Raw genomic sequence first — 19,680 nt, 5'->3', positions numbered from 1 at the left:
GTCCCTGGCAGTGTCCAAGGCCAGGCTGGATGGAGCTCTGAGCAACCTGGGATAGTGGGAGGTGTCCCTGCCCATGGCGGGGAGTTGGAACTGGATGATGCTTATGGTCCTTTCCAACCCCTTAACATTCTATGATTCTGTGATCCTCAGAGCTTGTCGGCTGCTATCTGTCGCACTGATTCAGTCTTCTTCCGTTTACGGGCCTAGGGCGATCCCGACTCAGGGTCGTTTTGCCAGCCCAGGTTCGCAGCAGGGCGGCGGGCGCCGCCCCTCCGGCCATGTCGGGTAATGGCGGCCCCGCCCTTGCCGCCAAAACCGTGAGGGCACCACCCCGGCGGGCGCTCGGGAAGTGTCGCGCTGCCCCACCGCGGCGGGAGCGGCTGGAGTCGGAGCCATGTCACGGCGCAGAGGCTCCGTCAGCCCCTTTTTCTGCTTCGTGCGCGACCAGCTGCCCGAGCTGCGGCGGCGGGGGCTGCCCGTGGCCCGCGTGGCGGACGCCATCCCGCACTGCCGCCAGGCCTGGGCGGTGAGGGGGCGGCGAGCGGCGCGGGGAGGGCGGCGAGGGGGGCGCAGTGTCAGTGCGGGCTGTCCGGAGGGTCGGGTCGGTGTCAGTGTGTTTAGCATTTCAAGTGGGCACCCTGAGCGGCCTCAGGTGGGTCTCGCTGTGCCGCCCTCCCCCTCGGCTGGCGGGGCGGCCCCTGGCTCGTGTGCCCTGGAGAGCGGAATCCCTGGCTGGCAGGAGTAGTTCCAGAGGATCCCTAGTTTGTGGTAGTTCCAGGAGATCCCTAGTTTATGGTAGTTCCAGAGGATCCCTAGTCTGTGGTAGTTCCAGAGGATCCCTGGTTTGTGGTAGTTCCAGAGGATCCCTGGTTTGTGGTAGTTCCAGGAGATCCCTAGTTCGTGGTAGTTCCAGAGGATCCCTAGTTGGTGGTAGTTCCAGAGGATCCCTAGTTTGTGGTAGTTCCAGAGGATCCCTAGTCTGTGGTAGTTCCAGAGGATCCCTAGTCTGTGGTAGTTCCAGAGGATCCCTAGTCTGTGGTAGTTCCAGAGGATCCCTAGTTTGTGGTAGTTCCAGGAGATCCCTAGTTTATGGTAGTTCCAGAGGATCCCTAGTCTGTGGTAGTTCCAGAGGATCCCTGGTTTGTGGTAGTTCCAGAGGATCCCTGGTTTGTGGTAGTTCCAGGAGATCCCTAGTTCGTGGTAGTTCCAGAGGATCCCTAGTTTGTGGTAGTTCCAGAGGATCCCTAGTTGGTGGTAGTTCCAGAGGATCCCTAGTTTGTGGTAGTTCCAGAGGATCCCTAGTCTGTGGTAGTTCCAGAGGATCCCTAGTCTGTGGTAGTTCCAGAGGATCCCTAGTCTGTGGTAGTTCCAGAGGATCCCTAGTCTGTGGTAGTTCCAGAGGATCCCTAGTCTGTGGTGTGGCAGGGCTGGCCTGCCCTCACCTGGAGATCCTTCCAAAGCACCTGCTCGCTTGGGTGTTTGGAATCCAAGCTTACTGTGTCCTTAGGGAAAAAAAAAGCTACTGGGAGTGTTTTGAGTCAGGCTTGGCAACCCCTCGATAATGTCCTTTGGAAAACGTAAGAGTAATTTTTTTACAACATGGAGTTTGTGGGGCCACAAGCAGAAGGGAGGGTAGAAACCTTTTATAAGAGTTCTTTTTCCTTCAAGTCGCTGACAGAGGAAGAAAAGGCGACATACCTGGAGAAGGCTCGTAAGTGGAATGGAAAGAATCGCTCTCAGAAAGCTGAGAAAGAGGTGAGAGCTGAGAATGGGACACCCTTCAGTAGCTAAACCAGGAGGGCGGGGTAAGTGGGGTTGGGGTTTGGTCAGCTCGGATGCCGTGCAAGGTCCCCTGCTCTCCAAAGCCTCCAGCCTCTGGAGGTTATGGCTGCTGTAGCAGTTCATACCATTATGAAGGTTGTCCAGGCAGTTGTTCTGGCTTGAACTGAAGGGTAGAATGCTCCATACCTTTTTAAACCAGCACGGCTCGTTCCTTTGGGCTCTTTTACCCAGTAAAATGTATTTTTCTAACATCCTACTTTGATGTTCAGCAGTATTTTGCAGCGCCTGACTTTAACAGTATTTTCTGTTTTAATTTATAATGCTGCAAAATGATATGACTTCTGGTCATAGGTTCATGTAGCTTTTGAGTGTCACTAATTCAGGTGTTTCTTGCCTGATGGCCTGAAAGCACATCTTACAGGCAGCTGATTTGTTGTTCTTGAGTGGCTGTGTGGTGAACCAGGTCAGTGAAATGTTGCAGCCCGTGCACAAATAGAATAATTGCACTTTGCCATTATTTCTAGGTTGGTTTGGTTATGAAGAGACTGGTAATGCAATGGTGGAGGACGATATAAAGTAAGCAGTTAGGTTAAGACGAATGTGGTTGTGGTTGGAAATAGTGGTAAACACATCACCACTTCTGCTGTTTACTGTCTTGGAAAGGTGTGTGTATCCCTTTTGTTTGTTTCTGTCTGTCTCTCTGCCTCTCCCAATAGTTCCCTGAAGCAGAGTTTGGTTCAGAGTTTGAATTATGTGAGGTGTCAGAAAACTTAATTTTATTCCAGTCTTGGCTGGCAGTGTAAAAACTTTTGTGTCAAAGGCAAGAGCCTGATTGAGTAAATGGATAGTAGTGCATTTACTTCTTCATGCTCTATTACTAGATAATGGCTATGGATTAGTGGTGAGGATAAATTTCAGGACTTTAAAACACTTCTGTGATGCTAGAGAATGGCAGAATGATTGCAGTTTGGAGTAACTGGTAAATCTGGATTAGTTAAATTGGTCAGTCTAGACTAGTAGGGGGACATTAGGCAGTGTTTTCTGATTTTTGGGGGCCTGCCTGCTGGGTGAGAAGCTGTTTAAAATATGATGATCATGATGTTATTTAGCAGGCTGAAGGTATGTGATTAATGAAACTCCATTTCTATATATTGTAGAAAACTAAGTGTGATGACAGCTTGGAAGCTTCTCTGTTTCGTTCCCCAAGTTGTACCGTTTCAGAAGTCTGTAATCAGCAAAGGAATAATTGCTTTACCAAATAAAGAGCACCATCCTCACTGCTTGTCAGTGCAAATAGGGCAGTGTGTGTGTGTATGAGGAGCTGTGTGATCTCAGTTTATTTATCACAGCCCTGCACACAGACAGACGTTTTGTGTAGTGAAAGGTCGTGTTCATCTTTCGGAGAAGACCAAAGCTTACTTAGAGGGGAATCATTCCTCGTTTTGTTTTAAATAATTCAGACTGATAACCAGTTAACTTTGGCTGAGGTGGTTGTCTGGAATCAGTGCACCTGAATGTGGATGTTATTCCCAATTTGGGTCTTGAATGATTGAATTCTGTGAGCCTGCCAGGTTTCTCTTCCCGTCCTATTAAAAGCTTATTGTTCCTGAATGGAGTTTCAGTGTTTATGGGAATGCATACCCCTCTTCCTTGCTGGAGCAATCTGATGACTTCCTTGTGGCTATGTGAGCTTTTCATGAATTTGTTTCTGCCCAAAGACAACTAACACATGTGCCATGAGCTTTTATTCATAAACCTTAGGGGAAAAAGACTTTTATTTCCAGTTTGAGGAGTTCCTTGCCTGTGATAAGTGGTTGAACCTAAGAAATTATTTTTTTTTTAATTACAGTCGCAAATTTAGCTGTAGTTCTTTGAAGTTGTAGTGAGTTGACAAAGGTACTGAAGAGAAATATTGATTTCCTGGCTTGAAGGTATACAGGCACTTTTATATAAACTGCAGACTTATTCCACCTAACCTGTAATTGTTATGGTGGATGTTACATTTTCCTCTGATATAAGGAGGTGAAGGACTTTATTTGGGCTGAGAAGACTCTTTGTGGTGTTGGTTGTTTTTTTGTTTGGGTTTTTTTTTTTGTTTGTTTGGTTTTTTTTTTTAAAACTTTCTCATCTTTTCCAGACACGTAATCTGGGTGATCCAGTTCCTGCTTCTCTGACCAGAAAGATGCCCAGTGTTGCTTCTTTGCCAGATGCCCTTGCTACCTCTTGGAATAATGATCAGGGTATGGTAATCTTAAAGCTATTGATCCTCACAGATGAAAGTTTGCCTTCTGTGGATGTTCTCAGTGGTACCTCTACAAAGGATGTTTACATTTAGCTAACAGCCATCTGTGTCAACTGCTCCTTTCTTTTAAACTATTTTGCTACTGATCTACAAGGTAATATAGAGTGAAGTCATGGAAATGCCCCTTCCCCCCCCCCACAAATTCCTAAGAATTCTACCTTCTTTTTTTTTAGGAGTATGGCCACTAATAGTTTTTTAACAGTTATTTCAAGTTTTTTTTTTTTTTAAGAAAGAAAAAGTAATTTTTCAAGTCCTTTGTGGTTCTTTCTAAAGGGTGAAGAGTTATTAGATATCCCAAGTTCAAGATTTGTGAGGTAGAGGTATTAAATAAAACAATGGCCTGGCCTCTTTGGGAGAGCAGAAGGGAGGATGTGTCCTCGTGGTGCCTTTATAACACCCTGACTTGCTTCCTTATTGAAAGAACTCTGGGAAATGAGACCTTCCTTATCTGTGCCCCATCTTCAAATGGATTATTACTTAGTGGAGCAAGAAGGAGTTTTTTTGATAAAGCTAAAGGAGTAAATGTCTGCCTTAAACTTCAGTGAGGACGGTACGTGACAGTCACGGAGAGAAGGATTAAGGTGTGGAGTGAAATATCTTTTTATATTGGATACTCTTGAAATTAGTAAATGATAAATTTATTTCCTAACATTTGTCTTGGGTGTTCTTGCTGCTTTCTTTGGGAGCTCATTTGGCAGAGGAGAAGCAATCCTTTTAATTAGCAGACTTCTCATCTTCCTGCCCCACAAGATTACTACCAGCTCATTTAGCTTGTGGAAGTTACTAAATTGAGCTTCTGAGGCTGCTTTGCAGATATTGATTTTTTTTTTTTTTTTTTCCCCCAGTCCTTATTTTTCTAAAGTGCAAAGAGACCTATCATTAAAAGGAATAGTTATTCCTGTTGGATTCCAGGCTTCTTAAAAACTTGTGGGTTTGGGGTTTGGCTTTTTGATGGTTTTTTTGGTGTTTTTTTGGTGGAGTGGGTTTTTTTGTTTGTTGTTGGTTTGTTGGTTTGTGATTTTTATTTGTTGGGGTTTTCTGGTTGGTTTTTTTAGTGTTTTTTTTTTTTTTTTGTTTTTTGTGGTTTTTTTTTTGTTGGGTTTCTTTTTGGGTTTTTTTGGCTGGGTTTTTTTTTGGGGTTTTTTGTTAGTTTGTTTTTGTTGGGGTTTTTTGTTAGTTGTTTTTGTTGGGTTTTTTTGTTAGTTTGTTTTGTTGGAGTTTCTTGTTAGTTTGTTCTTGTTGGGTTTTTTGGTTTTTTTTATGTTGGAGTTTTATTGTTGGGGTTTTTTTTTTGTTAGGGTTATTTTTGGTTGGGGTTTTTTGTTTTTGGTTGGGGTTTGTTTTTGGTTGGGGTTTTTTTTGGTTGGGGTTTTTTTTTTGGTTGGGGTTTTTTTTTTTTTTGGTTGGGGTTTTTTTTGGTTGGGTTTTTTTTTTGTTTGGGGTTTTTTTTTGGTTGGGGTTTTTTTTTGGTTGGGGTTTTTTTGGTTGGGGTTATTTTTGGTTGGGGTTATTTTTGGTTGGGGTTTTTTTTTTGGTTGGGGTTTTTTTTTGGTTGGGGTTTTTTTTTGGTTGGGGTTTTTTTTTGGTTGGGGTTTTTTTTTGGTTGGGGTTATTTTTGGTTGGGGTTTTTTTGGGGTGGTTTTTTTGGTGTTTTTTTTTTTTATGGGGTTGTTTTTGGTTGGTTTTTTTTTTGGTTGGGGTTTCTTTTGGTTGGGGTTTTTTTTTGGTTGGGGTTTGTTTTGGTTGGGGTTTGTTTTTGGTTGGGTTTGTTTTTGGTTGGGGTTTGTTTTTGGTTGGGGTTGTTTTTGGTTGGGTTGTTTTTGGTTGGTTTTTTTTTTGGTTGGGGTTTCTTAATGTGGATTTTTTGGTTTTTTGGGTTTTTTTTGGTTGAATTTTTTAGGGGGGGTTTTGGGGAGAGTTTTTTGGGGGGTTTGGGATTTTTTGTTGTTTTTTTGTTGGTTTTTTTTATTGTTGAGTGGTTTATTGTTGGGCTTTTTGGGGGAGTTTTGGGGGTTTTTGGGGGGGGGTTAAGGGGGGTTTTGGAGTTTTTTGGTGGTGTTTTTTTGGGGTGGTTTTTTTTGGTGTTTTTTTTTTTTATGGGTTTTTTGGGGGGGTTTTCTGGGTGATTTTTTGGGGGGAGATTTTATAGGAGGGTTTTGGGGTCTTTTTGTTGGTTTTTTTTTTTTTAATTGTCGGGGTTTTCTTGGGCGGGGTTTTTTTGAGTGTTTTTTTTTTTAGTGGGATTTTTGGTTTGGTTTTGCTTTTATTGATTTTTTTTTTTTTTTTTTTTTACCTAATCTCTACACAGAGTAGCATTTATGGAAGGTGTACTAGGACTGCTGATGAGCCTGACTCTTGCACGAGCATTATTTATCTTGTCATCTTGGGAAGACCTGCACGTTTCATTTGGTCGTCACCCTCCTTCACTCAGTCGTGTGCTGTAACCCCTGGGGGCTGGTGTGAAAATGGTTTTGTTCCTTTCCCTTGCAGCTGTGGTTACAGACATCTTCTACTTCCTGGACATCTACAGCCACGGCAAGCTGCCCTCCCAGTGTGAGCTGCGCTTCCTCCCCTGTGAGATTGGGTGTGTCAGGTACTCCCTGCAGGACGGCATCACGGCCGACTTCCACCACTTCATAGATCCGGGTGAGTTCCCAGAAAGTGGGGGTGGCTTCAGCTGTCAGAGCTGCAGGAAACGTCAGGGAGGGTGGGATTAAAGCCAGGAGGACCTTCAGACGTTTGTGCTTTCTGTTTCGTGTCAAGGGATGGTTTTCTCTTGGTTGGACCCAAAGCCACCGTGCGACGTGCTTTGTTTTTAGTATGCATACAGCTGAAAACAGCTCTTTCAGAAATAGTTGTGGCACTTGTGCAAGGCCACAAGGGAAGATGAAGCTGTTTCCTTCTGTGTATGAGAACTGGTGTGTGGTTGAGAGTTAGGGGTCTGTCACTGTGGCTGTTGGATGATGACTGTTCTTTTTCTCCTGCAGAAGCACCACCCCGTGGTTTTCGGTACCACTGCCAGGCTGCTGGTGAGTGTCAGTGGAGGAAAAGAAGGATATGCGAAGGTGTACAGTTATAGACTCAGCTTGTCTGACCTGTAGCCAAGTATTTTGTGAGTCTGCAGCTTCTCCTTCTGGGAACTTCTCAAATTTCAAAGGGAAGAGATGTCAGAGTGGCTCGTCACAGTCACCTTTTATATATTTCTTGTACCCATGAGTGGCAGAGCACTCAAAATGGTTTTATCAATGGCAGAATTATTTGTATCCTGTTTTCCTATTTTAATGCAATAGTAACTGCAATATGTTGTTCTTAAATGGGACAAACTTTTTCTGGCCTACCAAGCCCGTCTGAGCAGAGTGTCCTTCTTTTAATAGTCCTTATATCTTCAGCATGAAGTACCTTCAGCATGAAGTACCTTCAGCATGAAGTACCTTCAGCATGAAGTGCTAATTAATGACAGGGTATCTCAAAGATGCTGGTTTATATTTAAGTTATATTTTGCAACTTTATCAACAAAGTTAAAATGTTTATGCCATTGTTGTGTCTGGCTTGGCCTGCCGTGTTTCCCTTACGACTTTTAGTGATGTTTATAGATTCCTAATTGTTTCTGTTAGGACACTTCCTCCCCTTGTGTACAGAGGGAACGAGCTTGTTTTCCTATGTCAAATACTTGGATAATGGCCTTTTAAAAGGGGCAGGAGTATGTGTGTGTTTGCTCACAGCCCAGACCTGCCAGGCTTCTGCTGACAGAAGCAAGGTTTTCATAGCTCTAATCACAGACACTGCAATGGAAAAGAGGAGGAGTGTGTGCTTGTGGGTATACTATATGTATATAAAAGATAGAAAGGAGGAGGGAGCTGTATCATTTAAGGAAACAGGACTTTGACAACTTTTTGTGTTTGTTTTTTTTTCCTGCCCCCCTTCCCTCCCCTCCATTAGGTGCTGAAACTCATAAGATCCCCATATCTGGATTTCATCTTCCACGTTCTTGTTACGCAGTTGTCTTGCAGGAACTCCTTGAGTTTGCCCAGCCAGCCACAGGGGTCCAGCCTCGCTTTTTCTGCAGGGTATGGCCAAGGTCAAAGTAAGATGCTCTAAATCTAAACTTCTGCTTTCACTTCTGTTGGATGACTAAGAAGATACTTTTGCTCTAAAACCTGATCAGTGTGCAAATGAGTGGGAAAAGACACTCCTGTCCGAAGTGTCCCAGTTCCATGCAGGAAGAAATGGCCTCTAGAAGCTGATCTTTTTATAAAGCAGAGACCTAATTTTCTATCTTCTTATTTTCAGCCTGTGCTTCTGGCTCTAGCCTACTGAGGAACAGGATTTGTTGGTCTCTGACATTGTTTTGACTTAGGTTAAGGGCTTTTTAAGATTGACTTAAATCAAATGTGCTCAGTAATAGCCATACAACCCTGCTTTTATCAAGGGAGGTTTTTCTGGTTTTGTGACTCCTTGCCCATGAGAATACCGTGTCTCTTAATTTTTGCTGAAGCTTCATTTGCCAAGGAGCAAAATAAAATGTTAGGATGCAGGGGTGTTTAAGCTTCATAACAGGTGTATCACATTTCAATTCCATTCAAGCCTTACCTTGGTCCTGAGGAAGGCTGGGAGGGTCAAGATCTTGGGTTCCATCTGTAGATAGAGGGCTCTGAAGAGATATGCATGAAACTTGGTTCCTCTTCAAGATAGTTTTCAGGAAGAGTGTACATTCGGTCACACAAACAGTTTTGGTTTGGAGGTGACTTTTTCAGGCGTAAGTCAGAAGTTCTACAAATTGTCAGAATTCATCCTGTGCTCCCTAGAGGTGACAGAAGTTTCCTTCCCTCCAGTCCAGCGACAGGTTCCGAATTAGCTGGTGCCTCGGTCGAATGGCCAGCGTAGCAGGTAGGAAATGCATCATTTTTGCCCTTCCTTTTCTCCCCCCCTTGCCCCCAGAAATAAGGGTTATGTGGTCGTGGACGGGCTGTATTGGTCTGAAAATGGTGCCTCAGAGTTTTCACAGGAGGTGGTCGCCTTCTTGGAGCGCTTCTTCCTCTTCTTTTCTCCCTGTCAGTGGAGAAAGGCCACATTGCCGGGAAGCCAGGTTTTATGAAAAGTGCTAATGGAATAACTCTGAGCTTTGATGCTACAGTAAGGGGCTGGGCAGTCAACAGGGACTGCCTGAGAAGTGAGCTGAGCAGAATATTCACTGACTCTTGTTCTCCTGGCCTGGATTTTCACTGCGCTGTAGGCATTGAGAGCCCTCTGCAGCTTTTTGCTGTAGAAGACCTGATAGTAGAACTGTACCTGAAGAAATACCTAAAGGAGCCATCCAAGACGTGGGTGTCTAGAAAACTCGATGTCTGCCTGTGGGATTTCTCCAGTAACACCAGGTAGGTTGGGTGGTTCTTTGTGTAAATGTGAGTTAGCATGTCCTGGTGCTCTGCAAACAGCTCGTGTGCTGCTAGGCCTTCCAGTCAGAAATGCTTCTTGTCACATCATGAGTACAAGTGCAAATGAAAATTACTTTCCCAGAAGAAGTGTAAAGGCAGGTGGCGTTTTAATGCTGAGTCTGAGGCCTAATTTAAAGGAGGGGGGTAAAAATGGGAATAAAATACGTTGTGGCACTTAACTGGAAATCACAGAAGTGAGAAGATTCAGACTCTTAGAAGTGTGATTTGGATGGGACCTGGCTGTTGCTATACATCAAATGCTTCATGCTGCTGCTGTGATGAGGGGCAAAGTATGTTTGCCACTGGTATAAATCAAGTTCTCAAGCATAGGATTAAGCTAGATCCTATTTTTTTTTCTTCCAGAAGAAATGTTTTTTATTACACAGCTGGAATCCTATTTACTCCATAGGATCTTTACTTTTTTTTTTTTCCCCCCCCTATGTCTTCAACAGTACAGCTTTTCCTGCTTTCACATTCTTCTGTGTTGGTGCCAAAAGTGGTGTGTAGCTTGCAACATTGCAGGAGCCTACTGGGTGATGATGCAGTTAATTTAGAAATAGACTTTTAACTTTTCCTCTGCTACTGTTTTAAGAAAGAACCAGTAATTTGACCTTAAATTTTAGTGAATTTAAAAAGCACATAAATCATTCTCGGAAGTCTGCTTGGAATGTGGATTTCAAGACCCACTGGGTTCATGGGTGTCACTTTGTCTTTTTGTGGTCAGGTGGTTTTGCATTTCCACGGGTATCTTCACACTAGAAGAAGAGTTTAAGGAGAATGGAAAATTGTGCTCTAAACCACACATTTGGAGAGGACAGTGACGATGCTTATGCTATGAGAAACTGTTTCACATTAATGGGGAAACTTCAAATGGTTACCTTTAAATTCCATTTGTCTCTCAGGGTTGTCTTTCTCCCTGCCCCCCACCTCAGCACAGAGCAGGTTTCCTGATAACCAGGCTTTTAACTCTGCATAAACTACTTAGGGCACAGCTATTGAACTCTACTCCTCTGTGAAATTTTCGAGGTACTACATGGCCTCTGTGACAAAAAGATAATATTTTTAATGCTTATTCCTGTTCCATCTGACCAGCTGTTCGTGTTGGTTCACAACATAGGTGCTTCTGAAATGAGCCTGAGCTTTGTTTCATGTAGGTGCAAGTGGCACGAGGAGAACGATATAATCTACTGTGCTTTGGCATCCTGTAAGAAAATTGCGTGAGTATTGCTGTGGAGTCGTCTCCAGGATGATGACTTTTTATTGTGTCACTCTTACAGAGTAGACAGAAGCGTCAGTTGCATTAGAATTCACTGTTTTTCTTCAGAGGTTTGCTGTATGTGGTGAGAAATTCTCAGCATATTCTAGTGTATCTCTACTTTGCAAACTTCTGTACTGCCTTATGTATAATGTAGAGTCGTAATGCCCTGTTATCTTTTTGGTGTGGAGAAGGGAAAGTAAATAGGTGGGAAACGAGGAAATGCCATTTGTTGATCTCAGTCAGCAGCAGTGGCAGCACTTAGAGAGGCAATAATGAATAGTCTTCCATTCAGAAAACTCTTCAGGTGCTGCTGTGTGTTGCCTTTCACAGTTCTAAGTGCTGCATGTGGCAGTGTGGGGAAGCAGTTGTTTTCATTGTGTGTGTAGTTGTAGAATAGGCTGGTGGTCTTGGAAGGGTTGCAGAGTTACCATTTAGCTGCTGCCATCAAGTCTTCTGCCCTCTGGCATCTGCTCTGTGCATCTCAGGTTGCTTTGTTTGCCAGTTGAAGAATTTGGAATGCTGTCCTTCCATACAGCCCTCTTAGCCAAACTTTCCTTGTTTTCCTTTTTTTCTGGGTCAAGTTACTGCTCAGTAGATCTTTAGCCAATGGTATGGAGTCCCCACTAACAGCAGCTCACCTGCCTCTGGGAGTCTCTCATTGTGATCAAAGCACAAGTGCCAGGATTGTGAAACTGGATGCTGGTTGTCAGGTCAGATCTTTCAACTGGTACCCTGATTTATTTCTATTTCATTTGAGGGAGCTGTTTTCTCTCTGGGTGCTGTCCTTTCTGACATATATATCGGGCAGACTGATGAACTGGTGGGTTTTTTCTTGACCATAATCATGGGTTTTGTGGGTAGTGGTGTATACTGCATTTTAGAACACACATTCATTTTTGAATGTTTATTTCTTCATACAGAAAATGAAAGCTGAGAGTTCTGGCTACGACAGACCTTTTGGTGCTCCAAGTCAGGAGTTTATCCCTTCTAATCGTGAGTTTGAAACTTTCACATTTTAAGGAAAAAGAATATTTAAACTTAATCCACTTATTGCCTTTTTCACATTTCTGGGTTTAAATGTTGCTTGTCAGTGGCATAAAGCTTGCCCAGCTCTAGCTCTGCATGGGCTGTGCTTATTCCCTGCATATGGATTTCACTGAATTTTGGAAGACACAAACATAAAGAGCTGCCCTTTCTTACTGGACACAATCTTAGAGTCAAAAAAGTCTCTCAAAATTTAGCTTTTTCTTACAAATGTTGCTCTCTGATGTATACCCCCTTACTTTTCTGCTACATGAAGTCTGTTCTCATATGCCTAGGTGTTTTGAGGCCAGGGCCAGCTTGGAAATACTCTCCTTGCTCTTAAATCAGTACACGTGCAAACTCATCAGGTCTTTGTTGCAAGTATTCTGTCACAAACTCAGTTTATAAACTGCTCATTTAAAGATGTCTTTTTGAAGTCAGGAGTTCTTTACTGGAAGGCACGTGAGCTCAGTTCATCTGGGCTTTCATGGCTCACCTTCAGAGGAACAGGATCAGGTTTTCAAGATAAATAACTGAGAATTCTGGGTTTGCAGCTTACATTCGATGCTCATAAAGATCTGCTGAATTAAACTCTGAAACTTATAAATCAGGAGATGTTACGGTCTGGTGTTTGTAGAGGACACAACCTGTCTTAACTGTTTGTATGAGAGCTATGGAATAGCTTCAGCTCCACAGCATATGAAGAATAATTCCATTAGTTTGTGCAGGCTGTAAAGGCTGATTTGATTTGCAAACTGTATTAATTTAATAGGTGATTCTCCATGTGGTGTGAAGACTTCCCTTGGTGTGAAAGAAGTGTCGTACAGGGAAGAGGAGTTGCTCCATTTCTGAAAAGTGCATCTGATCTGTTCAATCTTTCAGTATTTGAAAATCTTTTTTACATTCAGGACTAATTTTCTTTGTTTCCCTAAGAAAACCAGTAGTAGAGACTGCATTTTCACCTTTTGTGCAACCCTTGACAGTCTCAAGTTCTTGTTAGAATGATAAAACTATTGACTGGATTTAAAGAAGATAAAATCTTGTTTGTTATCTGCAGAAAGACTTGTTTTGGAGGGACCTGGCAGCTGCATCTTTAAAAATACATGCCCTACTATTTCTGTTTCTTAATGAGTGGAGGGCAAATTCAAGATTGATTAATCAATGTAATTGGGTTGGAGAATTCTTTGGTGGCAGTATGACTGTAAACAAGTGCTTTATTTCTTCTGTAATAACCTTGTCCTCTTCTGCATGTGGAAGACAAAATTTCAGTGTATAATAGTCTCCCTCCAAGAAATGATGCAGGGGGAAGCACTGAAGGTATGAAGGGGAATTTAAAGGTACAACAGTCCTGAGGTTTCTATAATTGATCAGTTTCTAGCCATGAAGCATTTGAGTGGTCTTTCAAGGCAAGAAAGCAGACTTGATATGAAGTGTCTTGAAAGAAATACTTTGGGAAATTATTTTATCTGTTAATGTTCTTAGAGGCACAGGACTGTATTGTGTACATCACGAGCAAGGACAACTTTTAATTTTTTTAAATTTGCATCAGTTTTCATTTTAAGAAATGCACGTCCCTCAAAGTTACAGACTGGAGAGAAGTCTAAGTGTTTGTGGGTTTTTTTTTTTAATTTTTTTAAAAGGAGTATCGAACTCAAACTGATACATTTGGCAAGTTTAGCTGGCTGGGTGTATACTAGTCATAATTATTTGAGGGCACGTAACAAGGTGGGAGACTGATTAACATTCCTCAGGGAAGTCAGTTGTTCCATTTTATGGAGGTACAGTTCTGGGACCAGTTCCCAGAAAGTTGTCTGAGCCTTGTCCACGTGTCTTTAAGCAACGGATTCTCAGAAATATGATCTTATTTTTTTTTAAGTTGTTTCTGCGTTTTTGTTCCAACAGAGGTCCAGCTTTGAAACACTATTTCCATGGCAACTAACTGTGTGAAGGTACTTATTTCATTCCTCTGTGAAGGTATTTATTTCATTCCTTCTAGGTACTGAAACTCAAGATTAGGTGGTTCATTCTGTTGAAAAGGAAAAAAAAACTCAACAAACGAATGCAAACAAAACACAAAACCCAACAAAGAGGTTTATTTGTGGATAAACTCAGCCATGCTGATCAGTGTGTCAAAAAAGGCCAATTGCTATTTTAATTGGAAACCTGTTAAAACTGCTGGAAGGCCAGTTGAGGCATTTCTTCCAGTACTGTAGGATCACTGAGGCATTTCCATTCTTCTTACCTGACTGTTTGCCCCATCCCTGAATTCCATGTATTATTCTGTATTTGCTGCCTTTGAGGCTGCTGTCCTACCTGCTAATTTTCACCAAATAAGAGAAATCTGAGATTGAAATCCCACCTGGGAATGTTGTACCAGGATGAGTGTGTCTCTCCAGTAGTGCTGAAGGCTTCCCTGTGTTTGTATGGAGTTGGTTGAAGTTCAGAGTTCGTAGTTGACGGTTTCAAAACGTACAGAACCGGGAATCTTTGAATTATTTTCGGAGTTCAGCGTTGCAATAAAAGCTTTCTGTTCAATTCTTACGTGAAGAGAAGCCTTCAAAAGTATTAATTGAAACACCCATTCAGGGTTGGGTGCACAAACCTAGGAACGTTGGTTGTTATGCTTGATGTGTTCCTGTGTCAAGACTGGGATAAAGAATCTGAGCAGGAGTGCAGAAACACCGTTAGGATTCCGTGTCATATCTGTACCTTATCACCTGTGACTTAAAATAGCACATAAGCTGTAGAAGATCTAATTATATGCAGCAGCAGTGGGCTGTTAACTGGAGCAGTAACTCTTACTGTAATAACCAACAACCTACAGTGGGTTTTTTGTAGTGAAAACCACAAGACCTATACAATTAGAGTAAGCACTTTCACTTGATGTAACCCATTTAATGCTATTATCTGCATATATTGAGGGAGATCCCTAACAGCCACTGAAGGATGATTGAAAATCCTTTCATTTTGGGAGCTCTGCTTCCCTGGCTGCTTTGCAATTTGAAACTCTGTTTGGTTTCTCAAAAAAAATAAATTCCGAAACATAATTTCTGAAAATAAATTCTTGAAAAATAAACACAGACAGCTAATACTCCTCCTCCATTAAATAAAAGAAAGTAAAGATGAGGAAAGATGGTGACTTACAACCTTAGCACACATCTTTAAGTGCAAGGAATAGGAGTGGTAAGGCACAAACTGTGGGTCACAATCAGGACAAAATTCTCCCCACTTGTATGACAGGATTCTCAAGGGGAAATAACACAAGTAAAGGCAGAATCGTCCTTGAGCAGAGTTGAGTGATGCAGCCTGGGAGCTTTAAACATAGTGCTTTCCAGGTGGTAAAAACTAACAGTGATGATACTCTCTGCAGGTGGGGGGTGTAGGTACAACGTGGCTAAAGAGTTGGGTTTGTAAACAAGACATCTGATGGGTTCTGTCAGACCTGACTTTCTGTCCTGTTATTGTAGGTGCTCATTCCCATGACAGGAATGGGTAAAAACCATCCTGGTTTTACGTGCACATTAGAAAGTTTCTCGGTATTTTTGCTCTTGTTTTAATAATAGTAGACAAAGGGTTGAACTATGCATTGCTACTCTTTAAAGTTTTGGCTGGAACGGTTGTTTGAGGGTTGTGAAAGCAATGGGCTGTGGGGCCAACTTTGCTTGATCTAATGTGTGGCATCAGTGTATTGACCTGTTAATCACATTCTTATTTACGTCTCTTCAGAGTAAGTAGCTGATACTGAAAATAAAGCATGTTAATACAGAGTAAGCAGCAGTTACTGGTTCTGTATGTATAAGATGTGAATTAACTTCACTTGTGCATTGCTGGCTTGTCCACCCTCTCCTTTCAATAAACTGCAGAAACTAGATCTGTGGAAGAAGCTTCTGTTGACCACTGTCTCTGCTCCAGCATTCTCTTAAATACATACATGTATTCTGTGGATACAGAAATACCTGGGTTTTGACATCTTTAATTTGAATTTTGTTGTGGAGAGCTGATCTTACCAGTAAAGATCAAGGCAGAAGCCAGCTTTATCCTTGTCCTTCATGACCTCCTCCTTATTCCCATTCAGATGCATCCACAGAATCCTTCTTTTTTTGCCCTTCACATGCTTCACCAGGTTGAACTTTGGTGGGCTTTGGCTTTCCTATCCCACACCTGCACACCCACACAGCGTCTGTGTGTCTCCCCAGTTGCTTGTCCCTGCTGCCATCTCCTGTGTGTTTCCTTTTCACGGGTGAGTTTTGTCCTGAGCCCTTTGGTCAACCTCTGCTGCTTGACTGTTTATCTGTGGGAGGTGATACTTGAAAAATCAACAGGCTCACCTGGACCCCTTTTCTCTTCAGGACCCTATGCCAACAGGATTCTCTCAAGCAGGTCTCTGAACGAGGCCTCTGAAGACTGCTCTGCTGAGGGTTGTGATGCTGCTTTTTTGCTGTTTTCCTCCCTCTGGGGTCCCAAATGGTCTGTCAAATATTAGGCATTGGGCTTTGCTGTTTGGGTGCGTGTCAGACTGGAGGAAGCAGTGCTGTGAGCCCTGATGAAATGGCACAGTTGATGCTCATCCCACGGGGAGTGTTCTTGTGACAGGTCCCCAGGAGTGAGGTCCAGGCTGAGTCATACCCAGCTGGAAAACTTGCTTCCATTTCAGACACACTGAGCAGTCACAGTCAGGTGGTGGTGTGTGCTGAAGGTCACATTCTTCTGAGTAAGTGTTTGTGTTGGGTGAATGAAAACCTGTATTCTAGGAAGCCCTGTCTCAGTTTCCTTGCAAAATGTTGTAGTTTTCTGTTCCGATATCTTTAGGAAAATCTGCATAATTATCACAGAGAGCCTGCGGTTTTGGACCTGTTAGGATTAGCACTTTAAGTTCAGCTTTCTGCTAGCAGAATTCCAGACTTTGCCCAGAAGTGAAGTGACTCGAGTATATCTGTGAAACTGGGTTTAGTTTCTGGTTGATAGATAGAGGTAGATACTCATCATGCAGCTGACTGCAAAGGCTTTAACAACGTTTCCATTTGGCAGAGTAAATGTACTGCAGTGGAGCAGGAGAAAAACAAGTTTGTTATCTAGTCTCTGTCCTCTTGATGACTTCTGCTGGATATCATCCTCACTGTCACCCTGGAATGGCCAGCCAATATTTTTGTTCCAGTGATTTAGTAAAATGAAGAGATGGGCAAACGCTCCTATTAGTCTACCTTGTGTGTTACCTCTGCTCCCTTACTTTTCCTTGGTTCTGTGTTAGAAGCTCCACAAACTTCTTTAATTGCCATTTATCAAATAATTCCTCTCAATCCGTAGTGAACAGGTGAAATGCAGAGAGAGAGAAGTTACAAATTCCCTTGTGCTCCCTTACATTGGGCTGTAATAAATTTAGTACCAGTTCCAACACGTCCAGTATTAATCTGATGGTTCGATCATCGTACTGTGAACTTCATCAGCTAGAAGACTGCCTCGGTGTCTCTCCTGGAACAGATGATACAAATAAATAGAAAAGGAGTGCTGTTACTTCTAGCAACAAGAATGGTGAGATAATTAACTCTTGTCTGAATTCTGCATTGTACTGAATCTTGGAATGGGCTGTGGAATCAACAGCTCCTCTGTAATGCTGGAAGTACTTCTCAGGATGCTGAGAAGGGTGAGGAAGGCAGTGAGAGCAGACCTTTGGGGTTATGTGGGAAATGGGGAGGGGGTAGAATCCCTTAGGAAGCTCTGTATAATAGAAGAATTCATTAGGGTTGGCATTTCCATTAAGAACAGTGTTTTTCCAAACACAAGAGCAGTCTAGGAATGCAGGTAGATTGATCTGGGGGACTGTCTTGTCTTCACAGAGATCTCATGGCCATTCCTAGTGCAGGTTGAGGAGTTAGAAACAGGAGTGGGATACAAAGAAAGAATCCACAGACACTGACACGTCTGTAGGGATGGAATTGATGCTTGCAAGGGATCAAGGTCAACAACAGAAAAGCTTTTGTTACTGTGTTAGCAGGAAAGGACTGGACAGGGAAAAGTGGTCCTGGGTGCTGAATGATGTGAGTGATTTAGTAACGTGGCTGGAGCAACGCAGAGAAGGCTGAGGTGCTCAGTACCTTCTGTGTCTCAGTCTTTTCTGATAAGATCTGCTAATTCTGTACTCAGAGTTCCAGGAGAACAGCAGCAGTGGATGAAGAGTGAGTCAGGGATCAGCTGGGAGTTCTAGAGCCATCCAAGTCCTGGAGCCAGAGGGACTGCATCCAAGGATGCTGAGAAAGCTGCCTGATACCTTTTCAAGGCTGTTCTCTCACCTTTGAAAGGTCACAGAAAGCACAGAAGGTCCACAGCAGTGGGAGGCAAATACTGCACCCATCTGTCAAAAGGGCAATCTAGGAAAGCATAGGCTGCTCAGCTCCACTGGACTCCTTAGAAAAATCATGGAGTGAGTCCTCTTGGAGCACGTTTTGGGTACACGAAGGAGAAGAGGGGGTGTGGAAAGAATCAGCATGGATTAGCCAGGGTTAAATCATGCTTGACCAGCCTGGTTGCTCTCCATGATAGGTTTGTGAATAATGAAAGTCGAACATAACTAAACAGTAATTTGCTGTAGGCTGTGTAAAAGGATAAAGTAGGAATTTACTTTTCTGCCTGGTCATCTGTTTTCTCCTTAATTCCTGCCTTTTGAGGGAAGTGAGTACTGAAGTTGGGTATACACACATGAACTCTCTGTCATTAGTTAAGTATCACTAGCTTTCTTCATGTTCCCTCCAAATACATTGTTGCTGGTTAATTTTGTTTAAGGCTGTGGATATACTACAGGTAACTCCTGGAGGTATTCCTGCTTCAAAGACAGACAAGTAACTAATTCAGTCGCAGAAAAACCTTGGAGTAAGATAGAAATTTGAATACGTGTGTTTCTGTCTGACTGAGTTTAACAAATTGGTTGAGGGAAAACACATAAAGCATTCTGATAAATGCACTACTTCCAAAATATTACTCTTATCCAAAAAGGAAAAATTATAAGCAGCACTGAATTATCTCAACCATGTCTTCATGTGCTGTCACTTAGTTTATTTCTCAGTGTAGAACTGAGCTTAGTGTTGCAGAACTTCAAGTGGTTCTATTGTAAAGGTTGTCAAGTTGGACTCTCTCTTGCTTTTCCCCTGCTTGTTCTTATAGAACCTACTTACAGGGAATTGAATTCACAGTTTTGGGGGTCATTGTGTAGTCTCTTCTGTATTTCATGGCTGGTTTTCTTCAGATAACTTAGTGCAGGTTTGCTAATCTGCATTTTTCTCTGTGCCTAAAATGACCAGTGTGTGAGTGTTCCTTGAGGGCTTCAGCTGACAAGCAGCAATTAAGCCTCAAATGTCCTAAAAGTGATGAGTATGGAACAGGTAGCACAGTGTTATTTAGTGGCCAGAGCCAGCTTCTAGCTATAAATGCTGCTGATAATTGTCAAGGTCCTTTTGCTGGCCTTTCCAGCTAAGATCTTTGAGAATCCCCACTGTTGTCCCTCAGCAGAAACCCTCTTCAGCCACAGGGTTCTGGTGGAGGGAGCAGGGTGTGCTGAGTAACGCCTGTAACATTTATAAAAGAAATAGCTTTTTGTTTCTCACTAAAACCATGTTACAGTGCTAATTAGATAGTTCACGCTATACTTGCTCGCTACAAAAGAGAATAAAATACATACCAGCTCTGTTTCTGAGCCATGCACTTCATTTTTTTATCTGCCTTCAGCTTCTGTGTGCAACCTTCTTTTTTAGTCATCCATCTTTTGCAATGTTTGTCATGCCTCGTGGGAAAAGGTCCTCAGAATGTCTTGCTGAGCTGCATTTCGGGTTGTTCATTGCCAGAGAGATTTGGGTTTGCATGCTCTTTGTAAAAAGCTCCTGTCGTTGGTC

General features: G+C 42.7%; 1 protein-coding gene across 1 annotated transcript; it reads left to right on the top strand.

The window, feature by feature from the left end:
* Window positions 1–293: 293 nt before the first annotated feature.
* MAEL (maelstrom spermatogenic transposon silencer) lies at window positions 294–15,671 on the top strand. The gene is given in 13 exon segments (XM_032680768.1): window positions 294–526; window positions 1,669–1,755; window positions 3,920–4,022; window positions 6,575–6,730; window positions 7,072–7,113; window positions 8,024–8,151; window positions 8,917–8,971; window positions 9,318–9,459; window positions 10,674–10,748; window positions 11,370–11,487; window positions 11,698–11,770; window positions 12,573–12,604; window positions 12,607–15,671. Coding segments are annotated over 13 exon segments (1,251 nt in total). The 5' UTR covers window positions 294–394; the 3' UTR covers window positions 12,715–15,671.
* Window positions 15,672–19,680: the final 4,009 nt, after the last annotated feature.

This window comes from Chiroxiphia lanceolata, chromosome 2, assembly GCF_009829145.1.
Source record: "Chiroxiphia lanceolata isolate bChiLan1 chromosome 2, bChiLan1.pri, whole genome shotgun sequence".
In the NCBI taxonomy this organism is placed as follows: Eukaryota; Metazoa; Chordata; class Aves; order Passeriformes; family Pipridae; genus Chiroxiphia; species Chiroxiphia lanceolata.
This window is presented reverse-complemented; position numbering and strand designations above follow the sequence as displayed.